The 21430-nt window shown below is 42.9% G+C and overlaps 1 protein-coding gene across 2 annotated transcripts in view; it reads left to right on the forward strand.

The window, feature by feature from the left end:
- Positions 1 to 286: 286 nt before the first annotated feature.
- LOC144755637 (glutathione S-transferase Mu 1-like) overlaps positions 287 to 21430 on the forward strand; it is a 150867-nt gene continuing 129723 nt past the window's right edge. The window contains exon 1 of one of the 2 annotated variants that reach the window (XM_078644778.1): positions 287 to 415. In XM_078644778.1, the coding sequence (XP_078500904.1) occupies positions 299 to 415 (117 nt within the window). In that variant the 5' untranslated portion in view covers positions 287 to 298. Of the gene's footprint in view, positions 416 to 7131; positions 7397 to 21430 lie in introns of those variants that run through there. The other variant, XM_078644779.1, reaches the window with a different exon arrangement.

Consider the following 21430-nt stretch of genomic DNA (forward strand, 5'->3'; position numbering starts at 1 on the left):
CTGTGAAAAAACTGAGGTCCCTTTTATCTATCTCTCCACGTAGTCTAGCCATTCAGCAAGGACAGAATATAATGCAGGAAATACGGAGTGTCATTCAGGCAGTTTTTTTATTAGTTTTATTATTTTTCTTTTATTACGAATCCGGGAAACTGACCTTATGTGTTTAACATTTCCAAACAATGCTCGGTTTAAACAACCTGCAATGTTTCGCGATACGTAATACATGTAAAATGGCCGACAACCTGGCCAAAACCAGCGGCCATCTTTACTTACTCTGCGCGGTATAGTCATTTTGCGAATGACTCAGCCCGGAAACGGTTACTACTTAATGTGTTCCCTCTCATCGACACAGCAAGATGCGGTCCGGTGGGGAGACGAATCTAGGTATTTACCTCGCGAAGCACTTCAATTACAAGTAAGTAACCAACCCTTTTGTTCCCACAGGCATTGACCACATGCTTAGACAAACGAGACACGGAGCCGATTCTGGTTCTTTTCTAAAAGTTTTCCCGCAATTTACTCTGTGTATCTGCCTTCTCTCCAGACACAGGTTAAGGAGTCCTTTGCCCCCCCACGGTCCATGGGGCACAATTTTGCTCGAATCTAAGTATGTACTGGAGCAATCTACTTCCATTTTATGTTCTGTGTCATGTGTCATATAGTCATGTTATCTATGAGTTTTTTACTTGAACCATAATGCAACCGATATAGCCACACTTTCCTTCAGCATGATTTTTTCCTACTTAAGTTAAAACCACACACAGAGCTGAATGTGTGCACACACTGTTCAGGAGGACCTTTTTCACCAATAATGGAAGACACAAATACTGAATGAATGCACACCCGCCGTCCCTATCAAAGGGAGGGGGTCTTTTACCTCTTTATTTTTTCAATTTACAACAGATACTACGTGACAAGCCTGGATCGTATGTATAAAACTAACGCATGCTTTATTAGTTGCAGCGTTTATCACCACTATTTTTCTTGTTGATTGTACCAAATTATGGTTTATTAGGAGTGGCAAACACGGGGCTGGTCCCTGTGTGGTCCTGAGGAAGAGCTTGGGGAAAGCTCGAAACTAGTTGACACATATCCAGAATCACTAGCCCATTACAGTTAGGATCCCTGATACTACAATTTTAGCTATACCAATCTAGGAGCAACTTTAAAAAAAAATCCTGCCCACTAGAAAGGTATTTTTAAATTCACTTAAATCCACTCCACCACATCTCTGCACTACACACAGTCTTCCAAAAAGTGCTCCTACGTATTCTCTCAAGTCGCAGCACGCCTCAGCCCGTAAAGGGCTGGGATGGCCCCAATGATGAACCATGTCACCGTGGGGAAACCCTGGTGAGTTAGGGGACTCTGGAAAGAAATGTTTCTTTCCTGTAGGCTTTTTCCCATCAAACTGATTAGGATAGCCCACCCTACCCCTTTGCTAGATCCTTTCCCATTAATTTGGGTTGATTTACAGTTGATGATTGGAGGGTGGATCTAGCTCTCAAACCCTCTCTGCTCCCCCCCTTGTTTTTCTTTCTCATAATCTGTATACATTTTTAAAGAGTTTTCTAAAATTGTTTTGAAGCAGATATAGTATCATTGTTTTTAACAAAGTGTATTTTATATAATTTGTTGACCTCAGTAGAGGACTAAATCAAATTAAATAAAAATCTTGATCTTGAAATACCACTAGTACTTAATTTTCTATTATTATTTGTAAAGGGAACAATTGATAAATGACCATCTAATAAAGCACTCAAATTGCAGGCAGTTATGAAACACTTTGTAAGTTATGTTATGCTAAGGGGGGATTTATAAAGCGCACAGCTACTCAAAGAGTGTCCCGGTGCTGAGACCAAAGAAAGATGCAGAGTCACAAAAGAAAGGCAAGCGTAGTCCCTAAGAGTAGAGTGATCAGCCTGCTTGTTGGAACAGCCAGGTTTTCAGTTTCTTCCTAAAAGCCAGAATATTTGTAGTTTGCCTAAGCAGTAGAGGGAGCTTATTCCAGTACCTGGCCACCAGATCCTGGAATAAGTGCAACTTTAAAAAAGACAGAAAATAAATTGCCATCCTACTGGGCACCCGACCTGCAGACAAAATAGTTAACTGGTATTTAAAGTTAATAGAAAAAAAAGTAAAGAACACACTTTAAACCAATGTTATCACTAAAGAGAAAGAACAATGTGCACAGGTTTGTGCAGTCACTCAAAGAGAAGGGCGCAAATGGTAAAGTGGGCTGACCCGTTGCCTTTCTATATGAGTGGACAGAAGTTAAATGTGTGACCATTTAACAAATGGACAAAGACTGCTGCCTTAAACATCTAATATAAAGACATGATGTATGAGTTTTTCAGAAACAATATTCCAGCCAAACAGCTAAAGTTGACTCAAAGTCGAGAACAAGAATGGCACCTGATTCCCTCTTGATGGTTCACAAAATCATTCAGACAGCCAAGAAACGAGAAATGTACGCCGAGGAGGTTATACATACACCGACACAGGCATTATTAAGTAAATCATTGTAAAGTGTGTTTTTAGGTCGCGCCTGGGCAGCGCATCCGCTGCTCTGCAAGGCATGCTGTGCTCAGGTATGGACTTGGAGCTCCGCCCATCTTTTCAATTGCCTCCTGTTACTGTCCTTTCTAAATGGTTGCTTCTGATTTATTAATAGGCTTGATAGTCCCTCCTTAGTAACGCCTTGTCTGCATTTGTGACCTCCCATAAGGACTGGACCTTTCATTTTACTTGTGTGGTTACACTCAGTGCTTTAAATGGGCCGGTACTCACCGGTACTGAGTACCTGCACTTCTTAGATTATTCACTCTGAGTACCGGCACTTCTCTTCTGCCGATGAGAGCACTGGTACTCATGAAAAGGTAGGCTTATTGGCTGTGAGTGCTGGTGAGCCAGAGTGGAAGGTGTCTCTGGCAGCCAAGGCGCCACTTCTGTAGCCCCAATCTGAGCCCCAGCTGAGCTTTTCATCAGGGCTCATTTGAATAATGTCCGAGTGCTCACCATCATCACGCTGTGTTTCAGAGAGCAGGGTCCTTTCAGGCCCTGTGCTGTCAATCACAGTCACACTATCCTGTGCATTTGTGCGAACAAAGTGTCAGATGACAGAGGGTTCTGAGGGAGTGGTCAAAAAGAGCATGATACAACGAGTCACAACTTTCATGGAGAACCTTATGAGGCAATGAACGTTTTATAATCATTAGAATATTTAGTTTGTAGTGCGTTAGCAGTGCTATCTTCTGGGGAGGGTCATGATGATTTGCTTCATTTACATATTTCCATCAGAGCTTTGGTTCAATGTGGGAGTATTTTCAGTAGGTGAGTGAGTGGATGGATGAGTGAGCAAGGGTGGATGTATAGATGGATGATGAATGAGTGAAAGCATGGATTGCTGGGTGAAAGAGGGTGGATGATTAGATAACAAGCATTGGCATAGCCGATAGGTCTCACCTTTGGGACCTTATAAGTGTTTAGCCATGCAACAGTTCATGTTGTCGCACCAAGGATATTCTGCTGCATAAGTAAATACTTATAAGGTTCCAAAAGCGAGAACGATTGGCTATGCCAATGCTTGTTTAATGTTTCAAAGTCTTGTATTTGGCTATGTTCAGAAATCAAAATTTTATTTTATTAAATTAAAGCATTTTCTATAAACTATTCTTTTTTGAAGAAATTGGCCCACAAAGATTTTAGAATAATGCTTGAAGGGTAAGATTAATTTAAAAAAAATAGCTTTAATAGCAAGGCTGTGGCGCAGTCATGAGAGTTTTGCATTCTTAAAGTGCTTGTGAAAACTTGTTTAGGTTAAATATTTTTTTTACTCTTTTCCTTTATAATGGAAACATGTATTTAATGAATGCGTTCTTTCAGTGTGTATTGATTTTAATGCCTATTTTGAAAGGGTTGTGTACATAAAACTGTACATTGTGTCGACGTTGGCAGCATGACCTGCAGAGTCAGCCATACTTCGATGTAAAGTTCACCTGCAGGTTAGAAGTACATATCCGGATGGGGCACACAGCCCACTGAGCTATCTTGGCAGGCAGTTTAAGACGAGGCACTTTAAAAGTGGAGACATGTGAGTGGATCAGCCGTCTTACTGCCCCAGTAAGTATTGTCTGGACACCACCAACGACGCCGAGGCTGAGGGGGGGACGCGATGAAAAGACTGGCAGGGAAGAGACAGTTTTTTTCTCAGTCTGATGTGACATTGTTTATCACACGCCGAGGCTGAGTGGGGGACGCGATGGAAAGCCCGTCAGGGAAGAGCCAGTTTTTCTCAGTCTGATATGAAATTGTTTATCAAGGCTCTGTGAGAGCATTGTACTGCAGATTCCCGTTTATTTGGCGCTCCTCTTAAAGTGTAAATATTATTGTAAACAAGTTTAGGGTTTGTTGCAATAAAGTCTAAATAAAACAAATTACGGTCATGGAAGCGGAAAAAAGACACGGAGATGAAGATGGAGGAGAGAGAGAGCTGGAGAAAGAGAAATAAATAAATAGAGGTAGAACAAAAGAAAGCGGGAGAGAAAAGCCAAATGAAGACGGAAGAGAGGGGGATGGAGAGAGAGAGAGCGGGAGAGAGATGATGGCAGGAGAAGAAGGCGGGAGAGAGTGTGGTAGACAGAGTGAGGTGTTAAAGGCTGGTTGACTTAGCATTCTGCCTTCCTTGGAGTAATTGCATTCCAATAGATGAAGGACCATTTTATATCGCCAAAGTGTGAAGCAGGGGGCGGGGTAGCGGATACCTTTGAAGTGAAGCTAAGCTTCACTTCAAAGGCTTGTTGGCACAGCGCACGCTGGGGGAACTGTGGGAGGGGGGCTGGTGTCTGTGCACGCGCTTTTTATGGCAATGCACATGCGCATTGAGCGAGCTTTCACGGGCACTGCATGGAATCGCCCGATCTCGGTAAGCTCTGTTTAAGCCCCTTTATCTCTCGCTCCGCTCAATGCGCATGCGCATTGAGACAGGTCGCTCGACCTAAAAATGCAGATGATGGGTGGATAAGTGAAATATTGAATGGATGAATGAAAAGGAGGGAGGATGAATGAAAGGAAGGGAGGATGGATGAGTAAAAAGAGGGATTGAGTGAAAGGGTTATGTAATGAAAGGGTGGATGGAATAAAGGAGTGAAAGGGTTGATGGATAGATGAGCAAAAGGATTAATGAATGAGCGAAAGGATGGATAAAGAGATGGCTGAGTGAAAGGATGAATGGATAGGTTTGGAGATAGATGGATAGGTTTGGATATGAAGTATGGACAGACGGAATGGTAAACTGAATGATGGATGAAAGATTGAATAGACCACTTAATATAAAGGTTAAATGACAGACATCAGCAGGTAAATGGTAGGATGAAACGATGAATGGATAGATCTATGGAAGAGACCAGAGCTATCTTCGTGGGAGGGTCATGATAATTTGTTTAATTTACATTGTTCCATCAGAGCTTTTGTTCGAAGTGGGGGTATTTTCGGTGGATGTATAAATGGATGAATGAGTGAAAGCATGGATTGCTGGGTGAAAGAGGGTGGATGATTGGATAAAAGGACGGATGATGGGTGGATAAGTGAAAAATTGGATGGATGGATGAAAGGGAGGGAGGATTAATGAAGTGGAGGGAGAATGGATTAGTGAAAGGAAGGATGGAATGAAAGGGTGGATGGAATAAAGGAGCGAAAGGATTGATAAATGAGCGAAAGGGTGGATAAAGAGATGGATGAGTGAAAGGATAGGTTTTGAGATAGATAGGTTTAGATATGAAGGGTGGACAGACGGAATGGTGAAAAACTGAATGATGGATGAAAGACTGAATAGACAGAATGTTAAGATTAAATGGTGGACATCAGCAGGTAAATGGTAGGATGAAAGGATGAATGGATAGATCTATGGGATACAAAACACATAACAGAGCAGAACAGGTCTGGAGATGGTGTGTAACTAAACCAGTGACTATGAAACAGTAGGATGTATATGTGAACCAATGCTGTTGAGGGTTAGTGGAAACAAAAAACTAGAACAAGACCCATCAGCCCACCATTGCGGCGGAGTTTACGTCACGTGGGAATTGCTGATTAATCCATACCACCTCCGGCCATATAGTGCCGGTGTGGAAATGGATATCAGAAATCTAGCCATGATGTTTACCATAAAGTGGACTAAATAAAGTGCAGTGCTCAAGTGATGGTGATAGATAAAATTGACTACACGGACTCTGAAAAAGTGTACATATAGAAGTCCGTGTGTCAAGGGTTAAAAACACGCCTGGTAGTGAGACTACCCTGTGGCGCTGTGCAGACCGTTCTGAGTACACAGACGTACTGAATACACTGTATGTTTATTTAGCCTGTGAGAACTATTTTCTTTCATTATTTTGTCCTACTCCAGACATGACGTGCTTTCCAGCAAGGGCGATATTCCTTTTATTTATTTTTCCAGCATGGTCCGCTTTCAATAGAGTAGTGGCGCTATTTTATTTAATAAACAATTTTTTAAATAAAATGTAAGCACCCCATGCAGCACTTTCACTGTAGTATTAGCCAGGCACCTTTCTTTACACAAGCCTTATCTATAGAAATGTACATAGTCAACATGCCACTTTTACAACAAAAAAAGGTGTTTGTCAACTTGACAAAAAATATATATATTTGTTTATCAACTTGAAAAACAAATGCTTTAAAAATTAAAAATAAAAAGCGCACCATGCAGCGCTTTCACTTTAATGTCTGCCACGCCAATTTCTTTAGAGCGGCTCGTCTAAAGAAAGGGGCGCGGTCGACATTAAAGTGAACGCGCCGCATGGGCGCTTTGACAAACAAGCATTTGCATGCAATAGGTCTCGCATTTACGAGAGTTTCGTAAATAAGTGACCTATTGCTTGTTCACTTCTGATTACATGATTGTAAAGCTGTGAACGATGTATCCTTGTATCCTAAATAATAACTGATCGGATTACTAAACTATTTGTCGGACTTCGCATATTATTTCTCGTCCTGTCCTTTATGACTTCCCCAGCTCCACTACGACCCACCCCGTGTTCATTCGCTGGGCCTCTGATCCGCTTCTATCCCCGCTTCCCCCAGGCCCCCTCCCTCCGCCCCTCTCGGCACCGCCCTCACTACACCCAGCAATCTTTATGCTTCTCCCAGTCCGTCCCTTCACGCGAGTTCCGAATAAAGTGAAAAAAAAAGCTGTCCTACGGGTTTCGCTGCCAATTACTTGTTGCGCCTCCCTCGGGTGTTCACGTGCTCCCGCGCAAAGCACTACATAAAATCACGCCGCGACGTTCCTAGGACATCTGCCACCCCCAGGCGCTAGAACCGAGATACTCAGTCCGTCGGCGCAATGAAGATGATACTTGGATACTGGGACATCCGGGGGGTAAGTTGGGGGCGAGTGGGAGGTTTATGGAGTTTGGCGATTGAGAGAAGGGGCGAGAGCGAGCCTGGCGTGAGAGCCGCAGGTGGGTGGCGGAGGGAAGGCATGTCGTGGGAGAAGAGGAAAGCGGAGATAAAGATTGGTCGTGGCCTCCCCGGGGCGGCGGAGGACGGAGGGGGTCGGGGCAAGGCTGAATAGTAGGTCGTACCAGAGCGGAGAACTGCTAGGAGGTGAATTGCTGTTTAAGGACATATTCCACCTTAGTTATCATTTAGTCCCTCCCTGGATTGCCTTGCTTTCTACGTGCAGCAGTCGTTGTGTTGAACGAAACCCCCCCCCCCCCCCCCCCCCGCCGCAGATCGGCTGTGCTGCACATGAACATTGGGCCTTGACGTGCTCCTGAAATGCTATCTCTCTTGGCACGAGTCCTCCCCGAGAGCCTCGCACGCCCCCTTCTGAGACTACATTCGCTCTGTGCACAGGGCCGGTGTTCCGCCCTTGGGCTCGACAGCGCCCCTAGTGAAGCAAGCATTACAGTGTTGTAAATATGTTTTCCATGCCTGTACTAACCCAATCCTATTGTTTTTTTGATTTGCTTGTTTGCTGTGATTGCCTCCGCTTATTTCATTTTAATTTTTCTGAAACGTGTAAGTTTGTAACTCTCCTCATGTAACGCACTTGATTCTATTGTAAAGCGCTCTGAGACCTTTGGATAAAGTCCGCGCTATATACAATCGCATACATAAATTGCTCTTCCATGAACTCCGGCACTTCATACACTTCACTTTTCTCTAGCCACTTATTACCATCCGTTTGCCACCCATAGGAAATCCCATCCACAGTACGTATAGCGTTAAATTGATCTCTGGTTGCAGTGTTTTACCCCAGAGGATACGGTTTCCTGCTTTTTGTTTTGTTCTAAGTACGCTGGTTTCATTTTTCATGTAATCCTGTTCGTGGATCTGTGCGTTTGGTGTTGGACCGGTCCTTAAGCACTGGTGAAATCAGAGCTGTGCAAAGACAGTGGCCATGGTGTGAATAAGATGCGTCTAATAAACTAGTGTTACCTCGTGTATCCTCCGCAGAGAATGTAATCCCGTCTCTAGTCGAAGGAGCTACATTTTACTCTCCCGGGTAGGTATAATGTAGTTTGTTGGGAAGTATGAAACGAAACCTCCCCTTCTCAGCATGCCTGCAATTCTTTTAATGTGATCTTGAAATGTTATACTCGGTCTGCCGTCTTTGAAGAGGAGAGAGCTATTGCTCGTCTATAACCAGGGCAACCAGATTGTGCGTCAGGAGAGGACCAAGTTGTGCAGCAGAGTTGAGTAAATTGTGTGGCAAGAAAAGGCAAATTATACAGCACATTTCATGATGGTATTACTTCATTGTGTCTCTTTTATACAGGTTAACAACGCCTGGACATGGGGTTCACCTCGGTACCTGTTCCCAGCCAAGTACTGTAATGAGCAACATAAAGGGGGCTGAATAGCAAGGCTGCAGGGGTTTAACCAGGCGCAGGGTTGAATTGAGGCCACTATTGGGCCCGGGCGGCCCAAATAAGTGTCAACCTTCGCGGATAGCAATCTTTAGCAATACACTGCTTGGCTAGGATCATGGAGCTAAATGATGGCAAATATTTGTGGTAACAGAAGTATTTAAAAGATTATAGGGCCAGTACTTAAATAGGATATTAACATTCAAACTAAAGAAAAATGTGCTTTGTAGAAGCACAATTATCCAAACTGCTAGGAACGCCACTTTAATTGCTTTTTTTTTTATTCATGTTTGCTGTGGATTTTTTTTTTTACATTAATTTCCTCCAGGAAACAGGGCATGGCGTAGACAGACTGACACATATAATTTTTTTTAACAGTACTTCAGGGAGGCCTTTCAATGCTTAGGTGCAGCTGTGTAGTTTTCTCTTCGCTTGCTGCTAGCATCACATGAACTTTCCGACAAAGGGAATGTTGCTAGTGTGTAAATAAAATAAAAAGTGGTGTCTCTTTCCTTGCATACATGCAGGTTTATATAGCACAAACTTGGGCAAGAGGCATTGGGGCACTTTACTTGAGCACCATATAACATTAGAAAGGGTCATTCATTTGTTGCTCTACCATGGATGGAGGGAGAGTAAGAGGAGCTCCCTCACCATCACCTCCTCTGCCCTGCAGGGCAAGTGCTAACAGCTTACCTTCAATAGCTCCTTGTGGCCCCGGTCTCCCCTGGATGGAGCCAAGGGGCAGGGACACGTCCTGCTGTCATAGATGGAGCAGCCCATTGTCATTCTGCCACTGCCCACTAGCTGGCGGCCTCACTTCTTGCATTGGGGTCAGGCTCAGTATAAGCACGGAAAGGCTGTAATAGCAGCCTTCCACGTTGTGCACTTGTGGTGGCGTCTGAAACGCTTTAGTCGACCAAACCAGCTTTGGCAATGCCAATCGGTCTCACATTTGCAAGAGTTAGAGCCATTGGTGCTGTATATGACAATGTCTTTTTCCCGTGTAGTGTGGTATTATGTGGGTTGGAATTGTGTGGTGTGGATTTGTTTAGTGGAATTATGTGGCATGGCGGGCAGATGAGTTGCACAGAATAGATAGACAGACAGGAAGTCAGCAAGGGATAGGTAGATTGTTTACGAAGTGCTGAAGGAACTACAGACACATGAGCAGAAAGAGTGTGAGAAAGAAGGGGAGTAGAGGCGACAAACTCATAAAGGGGAGCACCTTTGCACGCAGAAGAAACCCCAAGAAAAGGAGGAGAGCGTGGGATTGAGGGACAGGGGTACTGCGTACCAATAATGGCCTCTCCTTTTGCATATCAAAACCAAGACCACAACTCCCAGAATGCATTAAGTTGTTGTAAAAGTCTTTGAATGCTGCTCCTTCCATAGCCCATTCGTGTTTGCTTTTAACATGTTACATAGCATGGGCAGAGGTTGTCGGGTCTGTTTTAATCTGTTTGCCTTTCTTATGCTGATATTAACTGTTTAACGTATGCTGATATTAACTGTTTAACGTATTTGTGGCGAGACCTTTGATGCTTTCCATGTACATCGCGTGATGGGATTAAAATGTCTGTTGCCTTTTATCTCGTTCAACAATAAGTATACTTTGATCTGCTGAACCCCTGTTCTTAGCAATGCTTCTAGGTGTGTGGAGTTCGTATTGTGCAACCGTGTTAATGACGGTCCACCCCACCTCTCGGCAAGACGCGTCCTTGCTACGATCCCACAGGCTTTACTCATCCTCTCTGCTGGTGCCTTCTACTCGCCTTTTCTTAATTTGACAGCATGGGCATCTGTATGAGGTTTAAGGTGGGTGTGTTACGCGGTACGTAGACACATCCCTGTATACTGGGCACACTTATAAAGTTCAGAAACATCTGTATGAGGTAACATGGAGGTTCTTAATGTTGAAATCATGTCTCCCTCTCCCGTTATTTTGGTAGTCAGTGTTTGTAAAACAAACACTACATTGTACATGAACATAGTTATATCAAACGTACACACTGCACAGTGAACATAAAATATACAATTACATTTTTGATCATTCATTCAGGAGAAGGATAATTTCCCTCACACACACACTGAATACAGCACAGTGCGCGCTTACCTTATCCACATTTATGGCATGGAAAGCTGCCCTTAAGGTATAGTCACTGATTTAATAATCAGGAGACTGGTGTGACAAAGCGGCGACTAATAAACTAGTGACCTACTCGGATTAATGTACCACGTAACTCAAGGTTATCAGGGACTTCAATCCTGGCAACCAAATGCATTATGGGAAGAGTAGTTGTATGTCCACTTCATTGAACTGGTTTAAACAGTATTTAATATTACAATGGACTTAATATGGATGGGGGAACATTACTTTTTGTAATGCAAAGAAAGTAGAGCGAGAAACCATCTCTTGAGACCATGGTTCGGATCACAAAGCAGCAGCATCGCCTGGGCCATGAGGAAGTACCCAGGAACACAGTATATGTGAAGGGCAGACACCACCACAGGAAGCTATCACACATGACTGGCTCTTAGAGCAGGCAGAATGGATGCATCCAGCACTTTCTAATCTTTGCAAAAGGCCCACTACCTGTATTTTCCCTGCACTAGTGGCTCCAAAGCACTGTACTGTCTGCCATTCTCGTCCATGCTGAAAGATATACATTAGACTTTACCTGAAAAACACCGCTTCCTACACACCGTAGAAGCTGCAAATGATCAACTTTCAAACTGCCGTGTTAAACTTTCCTTAAGCATCTAATCTCTGCAAGGAGAGACATTCGAAGTAGCCAATGACTGCGCAGTCACAAGTTCAGTCGAAATGATGGGGAAGCGTGAAAAGCAAGGGAAAGAGCAGCTTCATAAAACGTGTAAGCGGCAACCAGAACCTAATATTAACAATCATGTTAAAAATCACAAAGACAACTTGATTTGCAAAACTCTAAAGCATTAAAATGGTGTATAGATTTACTTCTAAACCACTAAGGAGTCCAGTGAGACAGTGTTTTTATCGTGTCATCTATAGAGAGTAATGAAACCCATAGTTGCCAGTGAACAAACAAATACTGAGTGTCCCCAAAAAAAGAATCATACTAATTATAGCCTTATACTTAAACTATAGTTTTACTACAGCACGCTAAATCATGTTGCTACCCATTAGATACCACACTTATACAATACTATATGAGTTGGGGGAGTGGTTGAGAATGTCGATTCTCCAATTAACATGAAGAGAGAATCTTGATTTCATTAAAGACATACGGAGGCTAACATTATGCAAATACTTTTATTTACTGCCCAAACATGCAGCCCTTTAAAGAATACTATTACATCACAATAAAATAGAACTTTAACACATAGCAACTAGGATGAGCAGGCTCCTATCTTCCTCTTGGGCTGCGATGACACAGGAGTACGGGGAAGAAATTTCATCGAAACAATTATTCCTTAAGATTATCTGAGAAGGAACAAAAAAATATCATATAGTGAAAAAGGCAAGAGGCAATAATCACATTTTCAGATATATAAGAAAAATGACATCAATCAACCCAAACCTCTCAGGGAGAGGAGGGTGGGATAATGTTAGCCTCCGTATGTCTTTAATGAAATCAAGATTCTCTCTTCATGTTAATTGGAGAATCGACATTTCATTACAAGACCGGAGGCTACCATTATGCATGTTTAAAGCCATGCAAAGCTGCACCGCTAACATGTTCTATCGGTCTCAAGTAGAACTTCGAGAAGGTACTTGCATTAGACCAATCTGCAGCTTTAAGTATTTCGGGCAGAGAACCTCCAGCCCAAAAGACTTTGCTAGCCATTGCACCTCTAGAAGAGTGAGCACCAAACCTAGACAGATCTATACCTGCTTCATGCATAATCAAGCGTATCCATCTCGCTAAAGTTGCTGATGACACTGGTTTAAAAGGTCTAACAAAAGATAAAAGAAGTTGATCACATCCTGGAGGTCTAAAAACTGAAACCTTATTTTCATAACATTTCATGCAATTAACAACACATAATTTTTCACATTCATGAAAGAAGGGATAGAAGATAGATTCTGACATCGTTTTCGTTCTTTTCCAAATATCGAAATGAACACCTTCAGAAGAATAAATCTGTAGGAAAGATCAAGAGCTTTAATATCAGACACCCTCCTGAAGGATATTAAACACAATAGGGTTGCTAATTTCATTGAAATTCTTTTAAGGGAAAGTAACTGATTAACAGGCCAAGACATGAAAAGGTTAAAAATAAGATTAACATCCCAAAGAGATTCATAGCGAGCTCTAGGAGGTCTCCTAAGTCTAATACCCTTCATGACCCTCTTGATTAGTGGATTACTTCCGATAGCAAGGTTATTAATCAAACAATGACCTGAAGAGATAGCTGACCTGTAACAGTTGATGGTTCTAAAAGAAAGACCTGACTCAAAAAGATGAGCGAGGTAATTAGCTACATATTGTAAAGGACATTGAACGGGATCCAAATCCCTTTCAAGGCACCAACCAGACCATTTGTTCCATATTCCTCTGTATCTCTTTCTGGTCCCAGGGGCCCATGATTCTTCCAGTAAGCTTTAAGCTTCTCCCGAAAGTTCAGAATATCTTCCTGAATCCCTGATATCCTCCAAACAAGAAGGTTCATTTTCCCCTCCAAGACTAAAGGATGTTCTTCTCCGTCTGGGCCTTGTAGTAGGCCTGGACAAGAAGGGATTAACCATGGGAAGTCTACTGCCAATTCCATTACACCGGGGAACCATACTTGGGATTTCCAAAAAGGAGTCACCAGAATTATGTTGCATGATTCGAGTCTCACTTTCCACAACAATCTCTGAATCATTGAGAAGGGAGGGAAGGCGTAGCAGCCCTTCGTCCCTTCCCAAGGTTGGAGAAAGGCATCTACTCCCGACGCGTTTGGGTCTGGTCTCCAGCTGAAATAATTCTGAACTTGGTTCGTCAATCGGCTGGCAAATAAATCCAACAGGATTGGGCCCCAAACTTCTTGAATTAGATGAAAAAATCTTGGATTCAGCATCCAATCGCTGGAATCGTGAAGAAAACGTGAATTCCAGTCTGCTCTCAGATTTAACGAACCGGGTATGTAATCTGCCCTGAGGGTGATTTTGTGTTCCCAACAGAAATACCATATCTTCTTTGCGATAACCGAGAGACTTTTGGATTTCGCGCCACCCAAACGATTTATGTAAGAGACGGCTAAAAAATTGTCCAAACGGATTAAAGTGTTGGAGTTCTTCAGAACTTCTTTGAAACTCATAAGGGCATTTAAGGCTGCCAACATTTCTAAAGAGTTTATGTGGAGGGACTGTTCTGAAAAGGACCATCTCCCACCGGTTTCTAGGTCGTTCAGACGAGCACCCCAACCACGGTTGCTCGCATCTGATTCTAGGATAAAATCTGGTACATTTCCAAGAATCTTCGTACCAGAGACCCTTTCTCAGGCCTTGAGCTTTTAATCTCTGCAAGCCCCTGTAATGAAGTGGGCCCGGAGAGATTGCTTGAATTGAAGATGAAAGGAGACCCAAAACCCTGGCTAGGTCTTTCAGATAGATAACATCCTTTGAAAGGACGTAGGAGACGTGTTTCCTGATCTTGACAACATTTTGGTGGAGAAGGATCAGGTTGGATAGAATGGTATTGACTTTGAAACCCAAGAATTCTATTTCTTGAGTTGGGGTTAAAATAGATTTTTCCAAATTTATGATAAAACCCAAGTCTCGAAGGAGGTTCATAGTGATATCTAAATGTTCCAGAATTTCTGTCTTGTCCTGAGACATGATGAGGATATCGTCTAAATAAATTATAAGACGAATCCCCCTTTCCCTTAAGTAACTGACCACCGGACGAAGAACCTTGGTGAAGCACCAAGGGGCTGAAGATAGACCGAAGGGGAGACATTGGAACTGATAAAGGGTTCCTTTCCAAGTAAATCGGAGATATCTGCGACAATCTTCGTGCATGGGAATGGTGAAATATGCATCTTTCAGATCCAATTTTACTAGCCAGTCTTTGGTCTGAAGAATGTCCCTCAAAAGATGGATACCTTCCATCTTGAAATGTCTGTAGATTAGAAAATTGTTCAATTTTTTTAAATTTATAACAGGTCGCCAACCCTTGTCTTTCTTTTTGACTAGAAAGATAGAACTCAGAAAGCTTTTCATTCACTCTGAAAGTGGAATTTTTATAATAGCCCCTTTCTCTAACATTTGGGAGATCTCTGTCTCTATTAATTTCGAATTTTCTTCGTCTAAAATGAGTTCTCTGGGAGCTCTTTCCTGAAAGGGTTCTTCCCAAAATTCTATTTTGAATCCCACAACAGTCTCTAAAACCCATGGATCTTGAGTGACTCGAAGCCAATTCTTTTCGAATTGCCTCAATCTTCCTGCCACCTTTAAGGGGATAGAAGGGGTTGTGCTTACCGTAGTTTCCTTGATTGGATGATCGAGGTCTGCCACCACGGGATCTTGAGCCCCTTCCTCTTTGTGGATAGAAGTTTTGAGTTTCCACGGAAACCTCTATAGGGACGATAGCCTCTGTTGTCTTGATAAAACTGGGACCGGGATGAGAAGCGGCTGACAGATTGTCCCCTTCTGTCAGCCCTTCCAAAAAGTGATCGAGTGCCAAAGACTCTACGCATATTTGACTGTGCCCTACTAAAGGCATTAAATGTGGAGACATATTTCCCGAGTGTTTTAATGAAATTGTCTCCGAATAAGAGCCCTTTTGTGTTGGACATATCTTCACTAGCTGAGAGGTCAGCTAGTTTCGGGTTCATCCTCAGGAGAACAGCCTTTCTACGTTCAGTGATTAGATTTGCGTTAGCATTGCCAATAAGGCAAATAGCACATTGAGACCATCCTCGAAGCACTTCAATGTCTATAGGTGAGTCATTAGCTTTAGCTTCTTCGGTGATATCCAGAATTTTAGAGAGTGGTCCCATCACATCGAGAAGCTTATCCTGGGCTTGTTTAAGGCACCTTTCGATTCCTTTCCTAGGATCTCTTCCAGATTTGAACAGAAAGATGATTAGGTCAGGATCAAGATTAGGAGTATTACAGATCTTGTCTTCTGAAGAGGGACGAGGGCACTCATTCTTTAAGAGATTGCGAGTATTGATATCAAGGGGTTTTCTAACCCATTGTGATAGATATTTACCAACATGATCCATAGGCCACCATTCGGTGCTACGGGGGTGACGGATCGTAGTGGGATTGAACATCTCCCCACCAAATGGGTCTTTGACTGAGGTGGAAGTGGAAGGAGTTTCTAGATCTTCATCGATATCATCGAATGAATCTTGCGGATCAAATATAAATTCGTCAGAGTTGTCATAGTCCATAGGTTGATTTTTGAAATAATCATTAAAATCATTTGTCCCGTAGAGGGTACCGAGGGGAAGGCAATGTGACCCAACCATTATCAACAAGTGTTGACAGGCCAGGATGTGGAGTTTCAAAACATGTTGATGGAAAAAAAAGCAATTCGAGCAAGCATAATTGTGGCTCATGGCAAATCAGTGTGGTTTGAGTTAAGAGAATGCACCGAACAGATGGTCTCTGTCAGTGTAATTGTTTAATGCATTCTTGGCAAAACAGGTTAGTGACAGCTAAGTAAGGTTTAGAGCAAACTCTATTACACATGATGCCGGGTAAAACCGCCCCTACTCAGTGTTGATCTAAGTGAGCTTTAGGACACTCTTCTGTGCACTGCTATGACACGTAGGCACTGCCCTCCACATACAACGTTACAGGCAGGGCCGGGCTTTAGCATGGGCGAGATGGGCCCAGGCCCAGGGTGCTAATTTTCTGAGGGGCACATGGAGATGTGTGCAGTAAGGTAATGCATTCACAGTTAAAGTTGCTGAGCCCAGCATCGGGGTGCAGAGCCAAAGGGGCGCATAAACACGCACAGGAAACTCTGAAGCGAGAAGTCCACCTGGATGTCTCTACCTTGTTCAGAGCTGCTGTTTAAACATTTTTTTTTTTTACGGAGTGCCAAAGGATCTGCCCCTGCATTCAGCAGCAGCTGCTGTACACAAAGGAGCCACGGAACCATCACTGATAAGCACCAGCTCCCCCCCCACTCTGCTCCCTGCCCGAGAGAGGATGCTCGCAACACACATAAAAGATGCCCAAACAAAAAGAAATCAAACGAAAACCAGAGAGCGTGACTGGACCAAACAGCTCCCGGCGAGAGGGATGCAGCAGTGCACTGCACTTCCACTAGGAAACAAAGTACAACTCATGCAGAAACTCCTTCCTCAGCGGGAACCTAGCAAAAGTGAGTTGCTTGAAGGAAGGGTTGAGTTGGTGGGGGAGGGTAGCCTCTCACACCCAAGCCTAAGGTGGTGCCGGTGGAAGTGTCTGGAGAGGTGGCAGCTGTTACTTGCACCGCTCCCCTGGAGGAATGAATAAAGTACGAGCCAGTGAGAAAAAAGCTTGAGACACTCCGACAGGGCCACGAGCAATCCTCCCACTGAGCGCAGCTGCCACTGTTTACACACATCAGCTATAAGCATCGCAAACGTTTTCTTGCAGGGCCAGCTCGGACTGGAGCAGTTCGGGGGAAAGTGGAAATGTAATCTGCCTCCCGATTGGCTGATCACAGCATAGAGCCTGAATAGTTGTTTTTGGTTGGACGGTTTCAGTTGCCTGCCTAGTGTGTGTTCTCTTTCTGTGCCCAGAAGAGAAGTACAATTTAAAAATTTTATTGGCATTGCACAGTCTCCAATACAACTATCTGCAACAAGCATTGGCCGGTTGGTTTAAAACTACCCACGTGTGAAAGCGCTCGCCTCACACAAGCGGGTGGGGGGGGTGCGACCGAGAGCAGGCAGCGTTTCCCTTGCGAGAGCGTGCGACCATATGATGCAACCATATGGCGCCGCGCGCTTCCGCAAGGAAATCGGCAAAACGTGCACGAGTTGCATTGAAAGCAATGCAAGAAGTGCACGTTTTTGCCTGGAAAGCTGAAGCTATCTCAAGAGGTCTCTTTCCTATGCAGCGCATATGCGCTGCATAGGCGAGACCTAATAAAAGAACAAACTACTGGATCTAGACAAGAATGGCATCAGTAATCATACTGATGGTTTACCAGCCTTGAAAAATCAAAAATGTTACTACACCTGCGGGTTTAGGGACTTAAATAATCTACCTATTTGTAATGCTCTTGACCCATAAACTGGTTTCAAATGACGTGATGGTGGGCAAATTTAATTTGAGCCACCATTGTCTTAATTATCATGTATGACCGCAACTTTAAATGTGCAAGTTCAGCATGTTTGTTGTACAAAAAAATCTCGTTGATTTGATGTAATAGACGAAACTTCCTTTCCATATAAATTACAAATCTACATGCGTATAGGATAAACATGACCCTGTCTTGCCTCTTAGTTCATTAACAGCATTTTCATCAGGGTGGAGGCAGGAATGTTTCTCAAATCACGTTTAAAAACTATAGCTCTTAATAAATACATAATTAAAGCATAATGTGGTAGCCTACTGTCATTTGTAATCGGCAGATTTTACATTGAAATGGCCACAAACTTTTCCATTGAAGTGCAGCTTTACTGATAAAACTATATAGTGTACAGACCATAATGTTTGAAAATAGTTTCTGCAAATTTGTGTCACTTGCACTTTACCAAGTAAAGTGTTTTGGTTAGTTTTGCTCCTATTTAACTGTATTTGCATCACGCTCCTTAATTACAAAAATGTGCTTTTGTAATTGCTGTTATATTTTGAAATATATGTAATATTAATTTACATGCTCTTTATATAAATGTTGTTAGAGGAAAATAACTCACATATTAAGATAGCTCATTTGACAAAAACCTCTAACTCTAGTAAAAGAGCTGCTAGGCCTCCCTCGAGCGCCCTGTGCTAAGCCTTTTTTTGGGTTAGTTCGCGCGTAGGCCCCTGTAACGTTCTGACCACATAAGGTATCCACGCCAAATTTGCGTCCTTTTCTTTAAACATCATGGAGATTTTAAAGGTACCCGGGGTTTGTTAATTCCCCTGGAGGGGACCCAGGAATTAGCCAAAAAACAGCAAAATGTTTTTGTTAAAAAAAAATGAGAATGGGGAAAGTGCTGCAGATGAAAACGTCTGGTTTCTCCCCCAACCCCCATGCAAATGGTATCAGCAAAGGGTGTATGGTGCTGTAATTACCATCTTCCCAGCTTTCAGGGACTGACAGACTTATCAGAAAACCAATTTTTTTTTTAATACTGTTTTTGCATTTTACTGGGACATAGCCTAGCAAATTTGTTTGTGCTTTCAACCTCCTCCTAGTTAATGGTGGAAATGGGTATGAATCCAATAATCGATCTTGGAAAGCTATACATTTAAAAAAGTAGACGAAATTCAGTTAAATTCTCAAGTTATTTGTGTTGATCCTTCAAGGATTTTTTTTAGAGAAACTAACAGTTGCAAATTGGAAAAATCGAAAATGAGCTGAGAAACAGCCAGTTGTGCCAAAGTTTTCACCTGTAACTTCTTGTAATTATGACAATTTTTTTAAAGCAATATACCATTACATTTGCTGGACCCTTCTGGTTGTGGGGATATATAGGAGTTGTAGGTTCACTAAGATCCTGAAGAACCCAGAGCCAATAACTGAGCAGAGTCTTCCAATGTTTTTTTAAATTGTGTACTGGGTATATAGCAATTCATTTCGGGAAAAATATGAACAGTGAAAAATCGGTAGGAAAGACACCTATGTATTTCTGAAATGGTAACAAAATATATAGTTTAGAAACAGTAGACATTTGCACATCTCCGAAATTGTGGGTACCCATACTAGCATGTGAATTATAAGACATTTTTCGAAGTCATTTCTTTTCATACATTGCCATCCATTTGGAATGCAGAAATGCATCAAAAGTCAATAGGTAAGAACAGTTGCTCTACAATTTTGTGTTCCCCTAAGTCTCCTGATAAAATGGTACCTCACTAGTGCCCGCGACCGGAAACGGCCCAAAACGCTACGTGGACACCACATATTTACAGTAAAAACTGTTTAAGTCCCTAGGTGAAGATTTTGAACCCTGCACCTAGGGAATCCTAGCAAACCTATCCATGTTTCAAAACTAGGCACCCAGGGGAATGCAGGATGGGGTGACTTGTCTGGCTCTCACCAGGTTCTGTTACCCAATATCCCTTGCAAACCTCAAACTTTGTAAAACAAAAAAAATCACATTTGTGATGGAAAGTTCTGGAATCTGCGTCTGTCCTCAAACTTCCACCCACCCTGCATTCTCTAAAGTCTCCAGATTAAAAATGGAACCGCACTAGTGTGGGTGGGTCAACTGCCCACCACAGGCAAGGGCCCTATACATATTGTGGGGACTTAAAAATTACCTATCGTAAAACAACCTAGTTTTGGAGGGTGGGGGGGCACCTGGGTTTTTAGCCCCCGGGCTCAGCGGCCATCTAGGGAAACCTACCAAACCCATACATTACTGAAAACTAGACACCCTGGGGAGTCTAGTGAGGTATGGCTTGCGTGGCTACCCGAAGGTTTCTCTATCCAGAATCTCCCTGCAAACCTCACATTTTTGTGTGGGAAAGTTGTAGGATCACCGTGCTGACACAAATTTTCTACCACCCAGCGTTTCACCTCGTCTCCCGATAAAAGTGGTAGCTCAGTTGTGTGGGTAGGCATAGTGGCTGCAATAGGAAATTGACCAAACCGTACTGTGGAGGCTCCAAAATAACCTATTCTAAAACAAGCTAGTTTTGCCCGGGGTGAGAGGGGTGGTTGGGGATGGGGCGTCCAGGCCGTTTAAAAAAAAAAAAAATCTTGGCGTGGGAGGAATTAAATCCGAAAAGTGGTGATTTTTCAATATAGCCACATCCTCCACCCTTCCATCTCCGGGAACACTTGCCTGTTCCACTACAACAAGGCTGCCTAGCACAGACTCTTGAAACTGAACAAAAGTCATATTTGATGCTGGAGAACACTCCTTGAACACAACAAAAACATTAAAAGTTGCTAAATTGAAAAGCTGGATGGCCTAATTCATATAACAAATGTAAGCTTTACGAAGAGTAGTGTAAGGTTCCAACCTCTGATCTACTCTATCAACACCACCCATGTGCTTATTGTAGTCTACAATGCACACAGGTTTGCACACTTCAGCAACCTGACCCCAAACAGCCACAGGTGAAGCACTTTCATTATGAATGGTAGTCAGCATGTACGCATCCCTCCTGTCCACAAATTTCACAGCTAGCAGTTGATCACTACTCAAGGCACTGCACTGTCCCCTCAGAAGCTTTTTGCAAACAAGCTCTTTTGGGTAACCTTTGCGGTTAGAGCGGATTGTGCCACAAGCAAGACTGTCCACTTTGAACAATTCTTTAACTTCTACACTGCTGTAAAATAACTTATCTAGGTACAAATGGTGACCTTTGTTAAAAAGCCCTCTAGCAAGTTCCCACAATTTTCTCTGAAACTACTAAAGTGGACGGGCAACCAGGGAGGACAATAGTGGAATCCCTCCCAGTGTAC

This window comes from Lissotriton helveticus, chromosome 5_1, assembly GCF_964261635.1.
Source record: "Lissotriton helveticus chromosome 5_1, aLisHel1.1, whole genome shotgun sequence".
Classification (NCBI taxonomy): Eukaryota; Metazoa; Chordata; class Amphibia; order Caudata; family Salamandridae; genus Lissotriton; species Lissotriton helveticus.